Genomic DNA, 16094 nt, shown 5'->3' on the forward strand with positions numbered 1-16094 from the left:
GAAAAAAAATCCTTGGAATATACTAGATCTCTGCATGCATTAGGACAGCAGATCTGAGGCTCTAGTTCATGACTACTGATGGTCCACTGATGAAGACTCCTTTCTTCTTGCCATCTGTAAACTATAACATTAGAAGGAAATAAAAATCCTTTCTAAATATGCATTTTCTATATAAGAAATCATGGAGTAATTCTTCAAGTGCTTGTCCATGTCCATTCCATGTTAGGTGTGTGTGCTCGCCACATGCACAGGTGCTGGAAGTTTTTCTCTCAGCAGTATACATAGGGGACCGGCTCTAGTGCTCCCGGAAGTGACGCCAGCATGACGCGGTATAAAGGGTGCCACCGGCTCCCCCACTCTCAGTTCCCACTTGCCACTAGTGATGGTGCTAGAACATCTGCTGCTTTGGCTAGCATTGTTTCATTTGCTGTTCTTGTGAAGTTTGAAAACCTGTAATATAGTTGTATATAGTTAGTAGTTATCCTTAGTAGTTCTCAACTTTTCGTTAATCCCGAACGAGACTCAGCCAGGGGATGGGGCATGCCCTGGTCCCCAGGCTATAAGCCCTGTGATCACTGCAAACAGCCTATGCCTGTCAGAGATCCACATACCAGCTACCTAACCTGCTTAGGCGAAGGGCAAATAACTGACAAGTGGCATATCTGCAAGTCCTTTAAATCTAGGATGAAGAAGGAGTGTGATACCTGTCTAAGAGCACTCCTAATGGAGTCAGCACTCACTCTGGCACTAGAGTAGCGGTCCAACTGCATGTGCAGTGCTCCCCTAGTGCCGTCCATGAGCCAGCACCGGTCTCCCTCCATGGCTTCAGTGAAGAAGCCGAAAAACACAGAGAGGGAAAGATCTACCTCCCGTAAGGGAAAGGAGAGGGGTAGGGGTGAGCCACAACCCATGCTGGGCAGCTCAACGCCCCCATTGGGAACTCAGGCCTCAGCTCAAGTCGAGTGGTGTAGCCTATCCCGTGCTTCGCCTGCAACCCCAGATAGCGGTGCAGGCCCTAGCCAGCTTCAGGTGCCATCAACACTCAAAGCTCTTTGAGCAGCTCAAGAGATCCTGATGCTCCCGGTGCCACCCACTCCGGCTCCCACAGTACCCTACTCTTGGGGAAAACCCATGTTGGGATCTATGCATGAGTCTCCGTCTCAGCGGCACAATTCCCCATTGAGAGGGACATCCCGCCAGTGTTTGCCTGCCTCTCAGGACTGGAGAGGCAGGCTCAGTGGAGCCCTCTTTGGTCTCCGCACTGGGGGCACCAATATAGGGATTCGAGGTGTACCTTGCCGGTAGATTGGTGCAGACCCTCTGAGGCACGTGCCACCCACAAGAACTCCAGACCAGCCCTGACTATCTTCAAGGGCCCAGGACCTATCGGACACCAGAGACCACCAATTGCCAGGCTGTCATCACCTGTCTCCAAGAAGGAGGTCGCCCTACACAGGACAATACTCCCAGCAACTGGCCCGTAGTAGCTCCCGGTCCCATTCGACATCCCAGTACTGGTTGAGTAGCGTGAGGTGTGGTTCACTGGGTATCCGCCGCAGATCCACTAAACGACGTCAGTCCCTGAGAGCCCGACCAAGTCAGTCTTGCTCGAACAGGTCAGCTTTGGGATGCAGCAGCTGGCACTGGTTGGACAAGAACCACCGCTCAGCGCAATCCTGGTCGCCCAGTACTGACAGCTCTGCTGGTAGCCCTGGCTCGGAGCAAGGTTCCCTAACTGCGGGACAAGCCCCAGTACTGGCGATAGCAACTATGTTATCGATACCAAAACCTGTCCAGTGGCCCCAAGCGCAGTGACCAGTGCCATGGTATCCGTGGAATCCTTGGGGGTTCAACCAACCTTCCAGGCTGCCTGATCAGTGTCGGAAGCCTTGGAGAGGCCAGCGGCCTCGATATCCCGTCCCCCTCCGGTGCTCAAGGCTTCAGGGAGTAATACCCCACAGGTCCAGGAGAAACCAGGGGAGCAAGCTGCTGGACCACCAATGAAAGTGGAGGTTCCTCCGGCATCGTCATTGCTGGACAAGGCTATTGTGGTGCTCCCTCACCCAGTTCCTCAGGATGATGCCAAAGCGCACCAGGGACTTTTGAAGAGGGTCACTTCTAACCTGGGGCTTCAGGTAGAGGAACTGGAAGAGCCCTCAGACAGTCTGTTTGACATCCTTTGCTCCTCCCAGGGTAGCACTACCTCTTCATGAAGGGGTTTCTAAGATCACTGATGCCCTGTGGCAGACCCCCCCTCTTCCCTGGCCCCTATCTCTAAAAGGGCCTAATGCAAGTACTTTGTGCCAACCAAAGGGCACGAGCACTTTATACTCCCACTCAGCCCCAATTCTCTTGAGGTTGAGGTGGTTAACCACAAGGAGAGGCAAGGACAACCCTGGGGCCACTCCCAAAAATAAAGACTTGAGGAGGCTGGGTCTCTTTGGACATATGGTTTATTGGTCCTTCCAGCCTTCAGCTGAGAGTGGCCAACCACCAAGCCCTCCTTGGCCGATACGATTTTAATATGTGGCAAGCCATGGCCAAGTTCAAAGGGTCACTCCCTGAGGCTTCCAAGAAGGAGTTCCAAGCAATCCTCAATGAGGGCACGACTGCGGCCAGGGTGGCCCTCCAGGTGGCATCGGATGCTGCTGATACTGCTGCCCACACCATGGCTTCTGCTATCTCTATGTGGCAAGGCTCCTGGCTGCTCCTCTCTTGTTTGCCCACCAAAGCCCAACAGTCATTGCAGGACTTGCCCTTCGATGGCAGTGCCCTATTTGTGGAGCAAACAGACAGCACATTTCATGGCCTCAAGGACTCCCGCAGCACCCTGAAAACCCTTGGTCTCTATGTCCCAGCCCCAATGTGTGTAAGTGGTTCAAACCATAGCAGCCTGAGGGCCAGGAGAGCCAGCCATGGCAGGACCAGACCCACAAACGAGCCCAGGGCTACAAGCACCACCTAAACCACCTGTCTCCACCCTCTGCCCAGTAGAGATTGACCCACAACAAGCAAGGGACCAAATGGTCATTTTGAGGATGTGCCCGAGAGCGACCTACCAGACTACTTTGGATCCTCCTTTCCCTTTTCCTCCCTCCTTGGACCACTGTAACTTCAGACCGCTGGGTCCTCAGCACAGTGAAGCAGGATTATATCCTATAGTTCCTTTCTACCCCCCTTCCCACCTGCCTTCCCCATCCCTCTTCATGGACCTCTCCCACGAGAGCCTCCTAGCACAGGAGGTAAAGGGGTTGCTCCAGCTGGGTGCGGTGGAAGAAGTTCCTCTTGAGTACAGGAACAAAAGATTCTGTTTTCAGTACTACTTGATCTCAAAGGCCAAGGGTGGTCTACGGCATCATCTTCGACCTGCGAGACCTCAACAAGTACTTCAAGAGGCTAAAATTCCACATGGTGTCTCTGGCTTCTATTATCCCCTCCCTGGATCCGGAAGACTGATATGCCACCCTCGACTTGAAGGACTCATACGTCCACATAGCAATCTTTCAAGGACATAGACACTTCCTTCCAGTTTACAGTCCTCCCGTTTGGTCTGGCAATGGCACCAAATGTGTTTACCAAGTGCATGTCAGTGGCAGCAGGTTACCTCAGGCACTGGGGCATCCAGATCTACCCGTACCTCAACAGCTGGCTTGTCAAGAGCAGCTCCAGGTCTCAAGTCTAAAGGGATGTTGCAGTACTTCAAGCCACGTGCCGCTCTCTGGGCCTACTGGTAAATGACAAAAAGTTAATGTTAGTGCCAGTGCAGAGGATAGAGTTCATTGGAGCAGTCCTTGACTCGACCTGCGCCGGACCATTCCTGCTGTTTGGAAAAGTTCCATACATTGATGAACCTCATCGCAGAAGTCTCTGCATTTCCCTCTGACTACAGCCAGGGTCTGTCCGTGCCTGCTAAGCCACATGGCAGCATGCACTTACGTGGTCTGCCATGCCAGACTCTGGATGCAACGCCTGCAACAATAGCTGGGGATGGTCTGTTCCCAGTCTCGAGACCCCCTGGAAAAGATTTTTACCACTTCCCAGGCAATACTTACCTTGCTGCGATGGTGGACCAACCTCAGGACAGTTCTGGAGGGGGTTCCATTCAACAACCTTCCTCACTCCATCGAGCTGATATCAGATGCCTCGGACTTAGGCTAGGGTGCACATCTCGGCATCCTCCAAACTATGGGGATGTGGTCCCCCAAGGAGGCGCGGTTGCACATAAACATCAAAGAGCTCCGAGCAGTCCGGCTGGTATGCAGAGTTTTCCCATCCCACCTGTTGGGCAAGGTGGTGCGAGTCCTGGTGGACAACACAGCCTTGATGTTCTATGGATGTGCTCCTCGACTCTGTGCCAAGAGGCACTCCGTTTCTGGGACTTCTGCATCAGCCGCAAAATCCACCTGGATGCTTGTCACCTTCCCGGCGTCGGGAATATGCTGGCAGACCAGCTCAGCAGGCAAGTCTCCTCTCACCATGAGTGGTCGCTCTATACAGAGGTAACCTGCCTGGTCTTCCAAAGGTGGAGAACTCGCCAAGTGGACCTGTTTGCCATGAGATAGAACAGGAAATGCTACCGGTTTTGCTCTTGGCAAGGGCTGAGCAAGGGCTCCCTCTCCGATGCCTTCCTCCCGTCATGGTCAGAGAGCTTGATGTACGCGTTCTCTCTGATTCCACTCATCAGCATGGCCCTGGCAAGGATCAAGAGAGACCAAGTGCAGGTTGTCATGATTGCCTTGGCGTGGCCTTGCCAGCATTGGTTCGGCACGCTCATGAACCTCCCTGGGCCCCGCCCAACTGACTGGACTTGCTGTCACAGGACCACAGTCGGCTCTTACACTCCAACCTCGGCTCCCTCCTCCTCTCGGCGTGGATGCTACATGGCTGAACCTGGAGGAGTGGACCTGTTTTGGAAGGGGATCCAACAGGTCCTCCTGGAAAGTAGAAATCCCTCAACTAGACTGACTTACCTGGCAAAGTGGAGGAGGTTTTCCCACTGGGTGTGCAAATGGGGCGTCTCTCCCTCATGTTCCTCCATACAGGCTGTCCTGGACTACCTGCTCCATTTGAGGAACCAGGGCCTGGCACACTCTGCCATTTGAGTGTATCTTGTGGCCATCTCCACTTTTCACCCATCGATCCAAGGCCAGACAGTGTTTTCTCATGACATGATGGTCAGATTCTTGAGAGGACTTGAGAGGCTTTTCCCACAGGTACGAGCTCCTGTCTCACAGTGGGGTCTTAACTTAGTCCTCTCTAGGCTCACTGGCCTACCCTTTGAACCTACCCTTTGGCTTCCTGCTCCCTTTCTTACCTGTCATGGAAGGTCGCATTCCTGGTGGTGATGACATCGGTGAAACAGATCTCTGAAATTAAAGCTTTGACCTCAGAGCCTCCATATGTGGTCTTCTGCAAAGATAAGGTTCAGCTGCAGCCCCACCTGGCCTTTCTGCCAAAGGTGGTCTCCACCCTCCATATGAACCAGGACATCTTTCTCCTGGGGTTCTGTCCCAGAGCGCACAAGACCAGTGAAGAGAGGTGTCTTCACGCCCTGGATATCCGGAGGGCCTTGGCTTTTTACTTGGAGCATACATGCCTTTCCATAAATCGACCCAATTCGGAGAGGATGAAGGGTTACCCGGTGTCCTCGCAGAAGATTTCCAATTGGATTACCTTGTGTAAAAGGACTTGTTACAACCTGGTGGGGGTTCTGCCGCCACCAATTGTCAGAGCCTTCTTGAAAGTGCAGGTGTTTTCGGTGGCCTTCCTCACGTGCATCCCTATCCAGGACATCTGTAGAGCTGCAACGTGGTCCTCTGTCCACACACTTAGCACTCATTATGCCATCACTCACAGGCCAGGGCGACACTAGGATCTGCAGAGCTGTGTTGCAATCTACATGTCCGTGAACTCCTACTCACCTCCAGGGGTACTGCTTGGGAGTCACCTAATATAGAATGGACATGAGCAAGCACTCGAAGAAAAGACAGTTACCTTTTCTGTAACTGGTGTTCTTCAAGTTGTGTTGCTCATGTCCATTCCACAACCCACCCTCCTTCTCTACTGTCAGAGTTTCCAGGAAGAAGGAACTGATGGTGGGGGGAGCTGGCGGTGCCCCTTATACCGCACCATGCGGGCTCCTCTCCAGGGGGCGCTAGAGCCAGTCCTCTACATACATACTGCTGAGGGAAAAAACTTCCGGCACCGGTTCATGTGGGGAGCACACACACCTAATATGGAATGGACATGAGCAACACCTCTCGAAGAACACCAGTTATGGAAAAGGTAACTATCTGTTACTCCAGGGCTGTCAGATATCACTAGAAAGAAGGGAGATGCTCATGAGAGAACCAATCTGCTAAAAGGTCGGTATTTTTTTCTACATTTTTCCCAGTTGGATCAAGACAGCTCCAGGCAACTTTTCTACAGTGCTAATTGAAAATGGCTTTTATTGCACAATGACATATGACCTTTCTTAACAGAAACCAGCTTGAACTGCACAGTGAACAGCAGCCTGATGAGCGTCAGAAATAGCTACAAAGCTGTGATTCCCAGCTTTTTTGAGTTGGAGCCTCCTGCTAATTGCAGTGAATTGGCCTGTGACTGCCCCTCCCATCAACAGGTTTCTATCCCTGCTTCTGTTTCTTCCCTCCCTTTTGGTGCTTCCTGTTCATGAAACCATCTGCTCTTGCTCCCTGCTCCCATTTACTGACGATCAATAAAAACATTTAAAGTTCAGTTGTAAAGCAGCTGGGAACCATGCTTTCCCGCAGTTAGCTAGTCACTAGAATTGGGTGGCACAGAAACATTTTGAAGTGAGCCTCAATAGGGCCCAGCATATGTAGTAAAACTTAAATACTAATGCTAGGAATTATTATCAGAGCAATTATAATCACAATGGGAATTTCATGAATAATACAGCAAAGGTAATAAATATAATAAAATTAATTGAATTAGGCTAGTTTTAGATGCTACTGTGAGTTGTTATTGAGTGAGAGAGAATGACCCTATAGCTGGTTGGGCCCTCATCTGGGAGGTGTAAGACCTAGGATCCACTACATTGGTTCCAATTGCTCTTTATTTATCCAAACTGTAACAGCTTCAACAGGAGAGAATGAGGGAGCCTTACATTAGATGAACCCATAGCTCAGTGGTTAGAGCATGCTCTATGCTCCTCACTGGTGGGAGATGCCCTGTTCAAATCTGTTTTTCCCCAATCAGGCAGAGGGGGGGATTGAACCAATGTCTTCTACAGCCTGGGTGAGCCTGCAAAACACTGGGATAAAAGTTATAAGGTGGGTACCACCTCCTCTGGCTGTTTAGCAAGGAGTGAGGCAGAGCCTAACTCATAAGAAAAGTCTTAGGTCCCTAGGTCACCTGACACCAGGAAAGGGGCTCCCAGTTGTGGCTTGCTAGCAGAGACAGGCACCTAACCGAGAGGGGTGACACTCACCCCTATCATTAGCATCTCTCAGTGGCCAACTTAGGTGGCTGCCCACCTAGCATGCTGGCTTCTGGACTGCATTCCTAGGCACCTAAGTTTCCCCTTTTGTTGCATAGGGAGTACAACTTGGGCTTTGTGACACACATTGTTCCAGTGATTTTCTAGGCACCTGAAAATCAGATGGCACAACTCTGTGCTGCAAAACCTAGGTCCCTGTGTGGATCCAGGCCTAAGTGCTTACAGCTATTAAAATGAGGAACTGAGCCACTTACAGCTGATTAAGCGTCTTTCTAATATTTCGGGGGCAGAAGTTCCCCTGGTGAGGAAGAATGGAGACACTTCTCTGAGCTGCAAACGGCTCCCTTTTGTCAAAGTAGGCAACTATAGATGCACTGGTACCTGCCTACCCAGGGCTGATGCAAGGATATTTTGTGCCTTAGGCGAAACTTCCACCTTGCGCCCCACCTCCCTCTCCCCTCCCCTCCCCCTGGAGCATCGCTTATACACTTTTTCAAAAATGAATACTGCATAATGTGGCATTGTTCATTAGAATTAATACAAGGGGGTCAGAGGAGATTATCACAACGGTTCCTTCCATCCCAGGGGAAGCTATGAGCAAGAAGGCTGAGAATGCCCCCAGCTCGCAGGATCTCAAAACAGACCCAGGCTCTGAGTACGTCGCCCTCGGGGGGAGAGCCAGGGGCAAGGAGGGCAGAGCCGGGCCCTCCCAGGGAGCAGGTGAGACACTCCCTGGGGATCAGGGCTGGCTCCCCACATTGGCACAGTGCCACGGGGGGGTCCAGTGTTTGGAAGTGGCACCTGCACCAGCCCTTTCCCCTCCCTCACACTGCGGGGTTTAGTTTCACTTTCTCTCACCCCAGGCGCGGTGCATTGGAGGGCAAAGCTCAGCTGAGCTCAGGACCACTTCCTGCCTCCCCCAATGTCTCCGCCCCTCAGCTGCGCTGGTCGCCGCACCTGGCTGGCTGTCTCCTCCTTGCTCCGCCGCAGGCTCCCACTGACCGTCCTGCATGGTGCCCTTCGCTGCGGGGGCAGGTTTGTTATGGAGGCCTCGCCCCCTGCCCCGCTCAGCTGACTTCCATAATGCCAGACACTGCTTTTTGGCACCCCCAAATCTTGGCAGCCTAGTTCGCCTAGTGGTTACATCGGCCTTGTCCCTACCAGACCTAAGAGTGAGTCTGATTGACCTCAGCAGTGTGACTGGAACAATAACTTTGACAACAACAGATCAGAGATACAGGAGTTAGTTGGCTGTGGTAGGAAATGCTCACCACAGCACAGCAGTTGGAAAAAGAAGATACAGAGAAACAGTGGTACTCAGTGCTTTTGAACAAGGAACTTGTAGTAGAGCCCTGCAGCAGGACTGGGATCCCCAGGGAGCCCTCAGGATCTGCTGCCATAATAGCAGGAGTGGGTGGGAGCAGGATTAAAGAATAATTCCACGCAGGGCTCTACTTGAAAGTTTTGAAACTGTTTTCCTACATTTTAGGGACCAGCAGAGCTACAGCGCTTGTTACATCTTTGCACTCCCTGCCTTGTGCCCTTTTCAGGGGCTTGATCCTGCAAGATGCTGAGGACCCTTAACTTGTATTGCAGTCAGTGAGCATTGAGAGTACTGGGCACCTTAGAGGAGTGTTGAGCACTTTAAAGATCATACCTTTCTGTAAATAAAGTAGTTTACGTGACACAGCGTCCTGTATCTACATCATCCCATTTGTCTCTCACCACATTAAAAACATGCAGCTCTTCCTGATCACTCTTTAAGAGTTCAACAGATACACTGCATGTAAATATGGTACAGGCAAATCTGATGAAGGCCTGTCTAATTGCAAATAGGCTAATTCTTCGGCCATGGAAAGCAAAGTGCTAAAAAAAAAAATGCTGATTGGCTTAGGGCTCTGAGTAACCTGGCTAACTGAAAGAAAATCCTTTCAATTTAATCACAGGACAGAAAACTCTCTGCATGATTTCCAAGTCCCATTGAAATAAATGGCAAACCTCCTTTATCTTAGTCTTTTTGGAGATGTATGACCAAATTATTGTATGTTACATGGGGAAATATGTACAATATGTTGCTGATAATCTTATGGGACATACCCAATAGTGGAAGGTTAATTCCTTGTTGCATGCTATTACACTTGTTTCTTTCTACCCACATTAACAAAATGTTCAAAAGCAAGAGTGAAATGATTAGAATTTCTGACATTTAATTCAGTTTTTATTTTGTGAACTGCAACTTTAGGATCTTATGCAGGGCCGCTGCAAGGATGTTTCGTGCCCTAGGCGAAACTCCCACCTTGCGCCCTCCCCCCACGCCCTGCCCCTGAGCACCCCTTCCCCCCCCCCGCCCCCCCCCCCCCCCCACGGCAGCCTCCCCCCCTTTGCCCTGAGTCAACACGCGCCCTGAGCGCAGCTTCCCCACCCTCATCCTCCGCCCTTGAAGCACCCCCCGCCCGGCCCCAGCTTCCACCCTGCTCCACGCACAGAGCCACCCTGAGCACGCCAATCGCTGCTTCAACTTCTCCTGCTTCCGGCTATGTGGCGCCTAAGCTGGGATTGTGCCACAAACCTGGGGAGGCGGGGAGTAAGGGTGAAGCGAGGTTCAATCCCTGCTCACCTCCTCTCCGCGCCCACCCATGCGCCGCTATCACTTCTCCTGCTCCCAGATGGCAGCGCCAATCGAGCTTAGGAGCTCCGCAAGACCTGGAGCGGGACGAGGGCGTTGTGCGAGGTTGTGGGTTGTTCCGCGAATGCAGTGTGCTGTCGGTGGGGTCGTGGGGAGTGGAGGCAGTGTGGTGAGAGAGGAGTGGTGGCTCGGGGGTGGGGGGAGATCAGCGGGGTGAGGCGAGGGGTGAGCGGGCGTGGGCGCGCAGGCAGCCGGAGCGTGGTGGTGCGCTGCGTGCAGAGGGGCCGGGGAGAGATGGGGTAGAATGGGGACCCGTGGGGGTGTGTGGGCAGGCGAGGGGGTGAGGGGCAGTGGCGAGTGGCGTCGGTGTCTGGGTGGGCTGGAGGAGTGGAGAAGCTGGCGTGTGTGGGCGCTTGCTGAGCGCTTGTCCGGGTGGGGCGGGGGCGGGTGGTGGGCGGGTGGGGGTGGACGAGTGGTGGTCGCGCGGTGGCGGCGAGGGGCGAGTTGCCCTGAGGCACACCCCTTGCAGCAGCTCCCCACCCCTCATCCTCCGCCCTGAAGCACCCCCCCGCCCGGCCCCAGCTCACCCCTGCTCCACGCACGAGCACCCTGAGCACGCCATCGCTGCTTCACTTCTCCTGCTTCCCAGGCTTGTGGCGCCTAAGCTGATTGGTGCCACAAACCTGGGAGGCGGGAGAAGTGAAGCGGTTCATCCCTGCTCCACCTCCTCCCCGAGCACACCATGGCCGCTTCACTTCTCCTGCCTCCCAGACTTGCAGCGCCAATCAGCTTAGGAGCCGCAAGCCTGGGAGGCGGGAGAAGTGAAGCAGCCACACCGTGCTCGGGGAGGATGCAGGGCGGGGTGAGCTGGGGCGGGGAGTTCCTCTGCGTGCCGCCCTCCCTTTACTTGCTGCAGTGGCCCTCCCCATGCTCCCTTGCCCAGCTCCCTCCACCTAAATGCCGGTGGCAACCAAGGTGGCCAAAGGTCTGGCCACCATGGTCGCTGCCGAAGAAAATTCCCCCCTCCCCCCCAAATGCCAGCAACCTAGGCGACGACCTAGGTCACCTAAATGGTGGCACCAGCCCTGGTCTTATGGGTCATTGACTGCAATAATTTTGTGCAGCACTGATAGTTAGTGCAGGCAAAAAACTGTTCAGCACAAAGGATTAAGAATTGCTGAAGCATACTGGAGCACTATTCAACAAGATGAATTACACCTATTACTTTATGTCAATGAACTGTAATAATCTTGAATTTCCTGCACTGGAAAGAAAATTTGTGATAATGAACTCTTCTCGCATCCACCTGGCCTTCTAAGCTATAGTAATTAGGCTGCTTGTTTTGTAAAGAAGAGGACATATCTCACATCAGTCTTGGTCATATTAATTATTTAATAAACTACATTTTAAAATCAAACTCTTCCAAACGATTAGTGTCCTGTATTATAGAATCATAGGACTGGAAGGGACCTCAAGAGGTCATCTAGTTCAGTCTCCTGCACTCAAAGCAGAACTAAGTCTTATTTAGACCATCCCTGACAGGTGTTTGTCTAACCTGCTCTTAAAAATCTCCAATGACAGATTTCACAACCTCCCTAGGCAATTTATTCCAGTGCTTAACCACCATGACAGGAAGTTTTTCCTGATATCCAACCTAAACCTCTCTTGCTGCAATTTAAGCCCATTGCTTCTTGTGCTATCCTCAGACATTAACAAGACTAATTTATCTCCTTCCTCCTTGTAACATTTAAATCACTGTTATTATATCTCTCCCTGCCCCCTCCTCCCCATCGTCTTTTCTGCAGACTAAATAAACCCATTTTTTTCAATCTTCCCTCGTGTTTTCTATACCTTCCATCATTTTGTTGCTCTTCTCTGGACCGTCTCCAATTTGTCCACATCTTTCCTGAATGTGGCACCTAGGACTGGACACAATACTCCAGCTGAGGTTAGTACAGAGTAGAGTAGAATAATTACATCTTGTGTCTTGCTTACAACACTCTTGCTAATACATCCCAGAATGAAGCTTTCCTTTTTTTCAACTGTTACACTGTAGACTCATATTTCGCTTGTGATCCATTATGATGCCCAGATCCCTTCCACAGTACTCCTTCTTATGCAGTCATTTCCCATTTTGTGTGTGTGCAACTGATTGTTCCTTCCTAAGTGGAGTACTTTGCATTTGTCTTCATTGAATTTCATCCTGTTTACTTCAGACCATTTCTCCAGTTTGTCCAGATCATTTTGAATCTTAGAGCTGTCAATCGCAGTTAACTCATCCAATTAACTAAAAAACATTAATTGTGATTAATCACCATTTTAATCGCACTGTTAAACAATAGAATATCAATTGAAATGTATTAACTATTTTTGTTTTTTTCTACATTTTCAAATATTTAAATTACAACACAGAATACAAAGTGCACAGTGCTCACTTTATATTATTTTTATTATATTTGCCCTGTAAAAATGACAAACAAAATAAATAGTATTTTTCAATTCATCTCATACAAGTACTGTAGTGCAAATTCTTTATCATGAAAGTGCAACTTACACATATAGATTTTTTTGTTACATAACTGCACTCAAAAACAAAACTATGTAAAACTTTAGAGCCTAGAAATCCACTCAGTCGTACTTCTTGTTCAGCTAATCATTAAGATGTTTAAACAAGTTTGTTTACATTTATGATAGATAATGTTGCCCACTTCTTATTTACAATGTCACCTGAAAGTGAGAACAGGCATTCACATGGCACTGTTGTAGCCAGCGTCGCAAGATATTTACATGCCAGATACGATTAAGATTCTTATGTCCCTTCATGCTTCAGCCACCATACCAGAAGACATGCTTCCATGCTGATAACACTTTTGTTTTTTAAAAAAAAAGTGTTAATTAAATTTGTGACTGAACTTCTTGGTGGAGAATTGCATGTCTCCTGCTCTGCTTTACTCACATTCTGCCATATCTTTCATATTATAGCAGTCTTGGGTGATAACCCAGCACATGTTGTTCTTTTTAAGCACAATGCAAAGAAGGTACCAATGTGAGATTTCTAAAGATAGGCTACAGCACTCAACCCAGTGTTCAAGAATCTCAGGTGCCTTCCAGAATCTGAGATGGACGAGGTGTGGAGCATGCTTTCAGAAGTCTTAAAAGAGCAACACAGAGATGCAGGAACTATAGAACTCAAGCCATCAAAAAAGAAAATCAGCTTTCTGCTAGTGACATCTGACTCAGGTGATGAAAATGAACATGCATTGGTCCACACTGCTTTGGATCATTATCGAGCAGAATCTGTCATCAGCATGGACATGTGTCCTCTGTAATTGTGGTTGAAGCATGAAGGGACATATGAATCTTTAGTGCATCCGATATATAAATATCTTGTGACACCGGCTATAACAGTGCCATGCGAATGCCTCTTCTCACTATCAGGTGACATTATAAACAAGAAGCAGGCAGCATTATCTCCTGCAAATTTAAACAAACAAGACTGAGTGGACTTGTAGGCACTAAAGTTTTACGTTTTATTTTTGAATGCAGTTATTTTTTGTACATAATTCTACATTTGTAAGTTCAACTTTCATGATAGAAATTGCACTACAGTACTTGTAATAGGTGAATTGTAAAATACTATTTATTTTGGTTTTTTACAGTGCAACTACTTGTAATCAAAAATAAAGTGAGCACTGTACATTTTGTATTCTGTGTTGTAACTGAAATCAATATATTTGAAAAATGTAGAAAACATCCAGAAGTATTTAAATAAATGGTAATCTATTGTTTAACAGCCTGATTAATCTGGATTATTTTTTTTAATCACATGATTAATTGTGATTAAATTTTTTAATCACTTGACAGTCCTAATTTTAATCCTATCCTCCAGAGCACTTGTAACCCCTCCCACCTTGGCATTATCCACAAACTTTATAAGTGTACCCTCTATTCCATTATCTAAATCATTGATGAAGATATTAAACAGAACCAGACCTAGAACTGATCCCTGCAGGACCCCACTAGATATACTCTTCCAGCTTGACTGTGAACCACTGATGATTACTCTCTGGGAATGGTTTTCCAACCAATTATGCACCCAACCTTACAGTAGCTCCATCTAGGTTGTATTTCCTAGTTTGTTTATGAGAAGGTCATGCAAGACAGTATTTTAAAAGTGATGAACAGGTAAAAAATTCTCCATTGATTGTGCAACTTTTATTTTCCCCCGAGTTCAATTTTGCAGAAAGCATGATGATCCCAATAAATTACATTTCCTGGCACTATACTTTTATTTTACTGCTTTTATCAACTACAAGCTTTGTGGCAGGATGCTCTTGAGCAGCTCTTCTGTAGTCAGGACACTAAGTATAGTCCCATTCTCAGTAGTTTAGTTAAAAATAGGAGCTGTAAGTAGGCAGGTTTTTGGGCCAGACATCGGCAAGGAGAGATTTTTTTTAGCAGAGTTAATTCTGTTTGAAAATTGTGGTACCTGAATGCAATTATGTTGATATATCAACAATAGTGCTCAGCATTCTTTCAAAGAACAGTGAGGTAAGTAAAAGCACAGCTAGAATGGTTTGTGAGTGAAATCCATGTGTCCAAATCAACCAATGCACACACAACCTACTAGACAATAAAGTTTATTAGAGTTAACCTTGCATGATTTTGGAAATTTTAAAACAATGTGATGCTCGTTCACTTACTACATCATATCCTATCACATCACTGCCTCTTTTTTTAAAAAAAGTGGCAGAAGCAGTTATAGTTAGGCCAAAAGAAAAAAGCTCATGAGAGTAGCAGCAATGTGCACTGTAGCTATGCCATGCAGCATGGAAGGAGATGCATATTTACATCTAAGTATGTCTACACTGCAATTAAAACCCATGGCTGGCCTGTGAAAGCAGACTTGGGCTTGCAGGGCTCAGGCTAAGGGACTCTTTAATTGCAGGGTAGATGTTTGGGCTCGGGCTGGAACCTGGGCTCTAGCATCCTGTGAGGCTGCAGCTTGAGCCCAACAAACATCAACATGACAATTAAATAGTCCCTTAACCTGCGCCCCGCAAACGCAAGTCAGCTGGCCTGGGCCAGCCATGCACGTCTAAATTGCATTGTAGACTTACCCTAATACTCCATTTGAGCATGGCAATGCTCACTAGGGCACAGGTGCAAGATGTGCAATACACAGGTGTATAGCCCTCTGAGAGGTACAGGAGCATTTTTGAAATGGGGAAGTCCTGGGTATAGCCTTCACAGATTCACTTCAGTCTCATGTCCAGGATGGCTTTCAGCAGAAAAAGTGAGATCAAGAATCCTAACCTCATCACAGCTGAGTCTGTCTCAGGAAGTGGGGTTCTTTTGCCCCCTTTTTTGTTTTTGCCTCAACCTACCCACCAATTTGCCTAAGTACTTGTAGACACCTGAACAAGCAGCTCTTGCATGATCACCCTTTTTAACAATGCCATTGTTCCTGAGCACAACCTGTTGAGCCACACTGGTCAGGAGGAGGCAGGTCCAGATGCAACCTGGGCCCAGCATCTTGTAAGTCTTGAACATTAGGACTAGAACTTGGGATTTGATGTGATATTCAGTGAGGAGCCAGTGGCATTTAGTGCATGAGGGCAACAGACTCATATCATCCTGTGTTGTTTTGCAGGTCCGTTGCTGTACTTGCAACTGGCCAACTCTTTATATGAATCTTTGCATTCACAAAGATGTGCAGCAGTGAGCGTGGAGGCCAGGAATGCCTGGCTTCTGTGGCCAACTTGGCATCTGATAAGGTAAACATTTGTGGCAAGAAATGGATGAAAGATGGTGGTGTAAATTTGCTGTTGTTTTACTATCCTGTCTTTGGCAGCTGTTGCGAATGGGGAATACAGTGGCAGTTAAGAGTCGATGAAGAACCAAATGCTGCAACTAGCCATGAGACAAGAAACCCTTCTTAGCTTAGTGTGGTATGATTTTTGGATAGGAGGATTGTATCATGGTTTTGAAGATTTCCTGAGAGCA

General features: G+C 48.7%; 1 protein-coding gene across 1 annotated transcript in view; it reads left to right on the forward strand.

The window, feature by feature from the left end:
- The window catches only part of LOC116831731 (uncharacterized), a 93969-nt gene extending 78156 nt beyond the window's left edge, over positions 1-15813 (forward strand). Inside the window, exon 7 of the mRNA XM_075065715.1 lies at positions 15742-15813. Within this exon, the coding sequence (XP_074921816.1) occupies positions 15742-15813 (72 nt within the window). The remainder of the gene's footprint in view (positions 1-15741) is intronic.
- The last annotated feature ends 281 nt before the right edge of the window (positions 15814-16094 follow it).

The sequence above is a fragment of the Chelonoidis abingdonii genome, chromosome 1 (genome assembly GCF_003597395.2).
Source record: "Chelonoidis abingdonii isolate Lonesome George chromosome 1, CheloAbing_2.0, whole genome shotgun sequence".
NCBI classification, from domain to species: domain Eukaryota; kingdom Metazoa; phylum Chordata; order Testudines; family Testudinidae; genus Chelonoidis; species Chelonoidis abingdonii.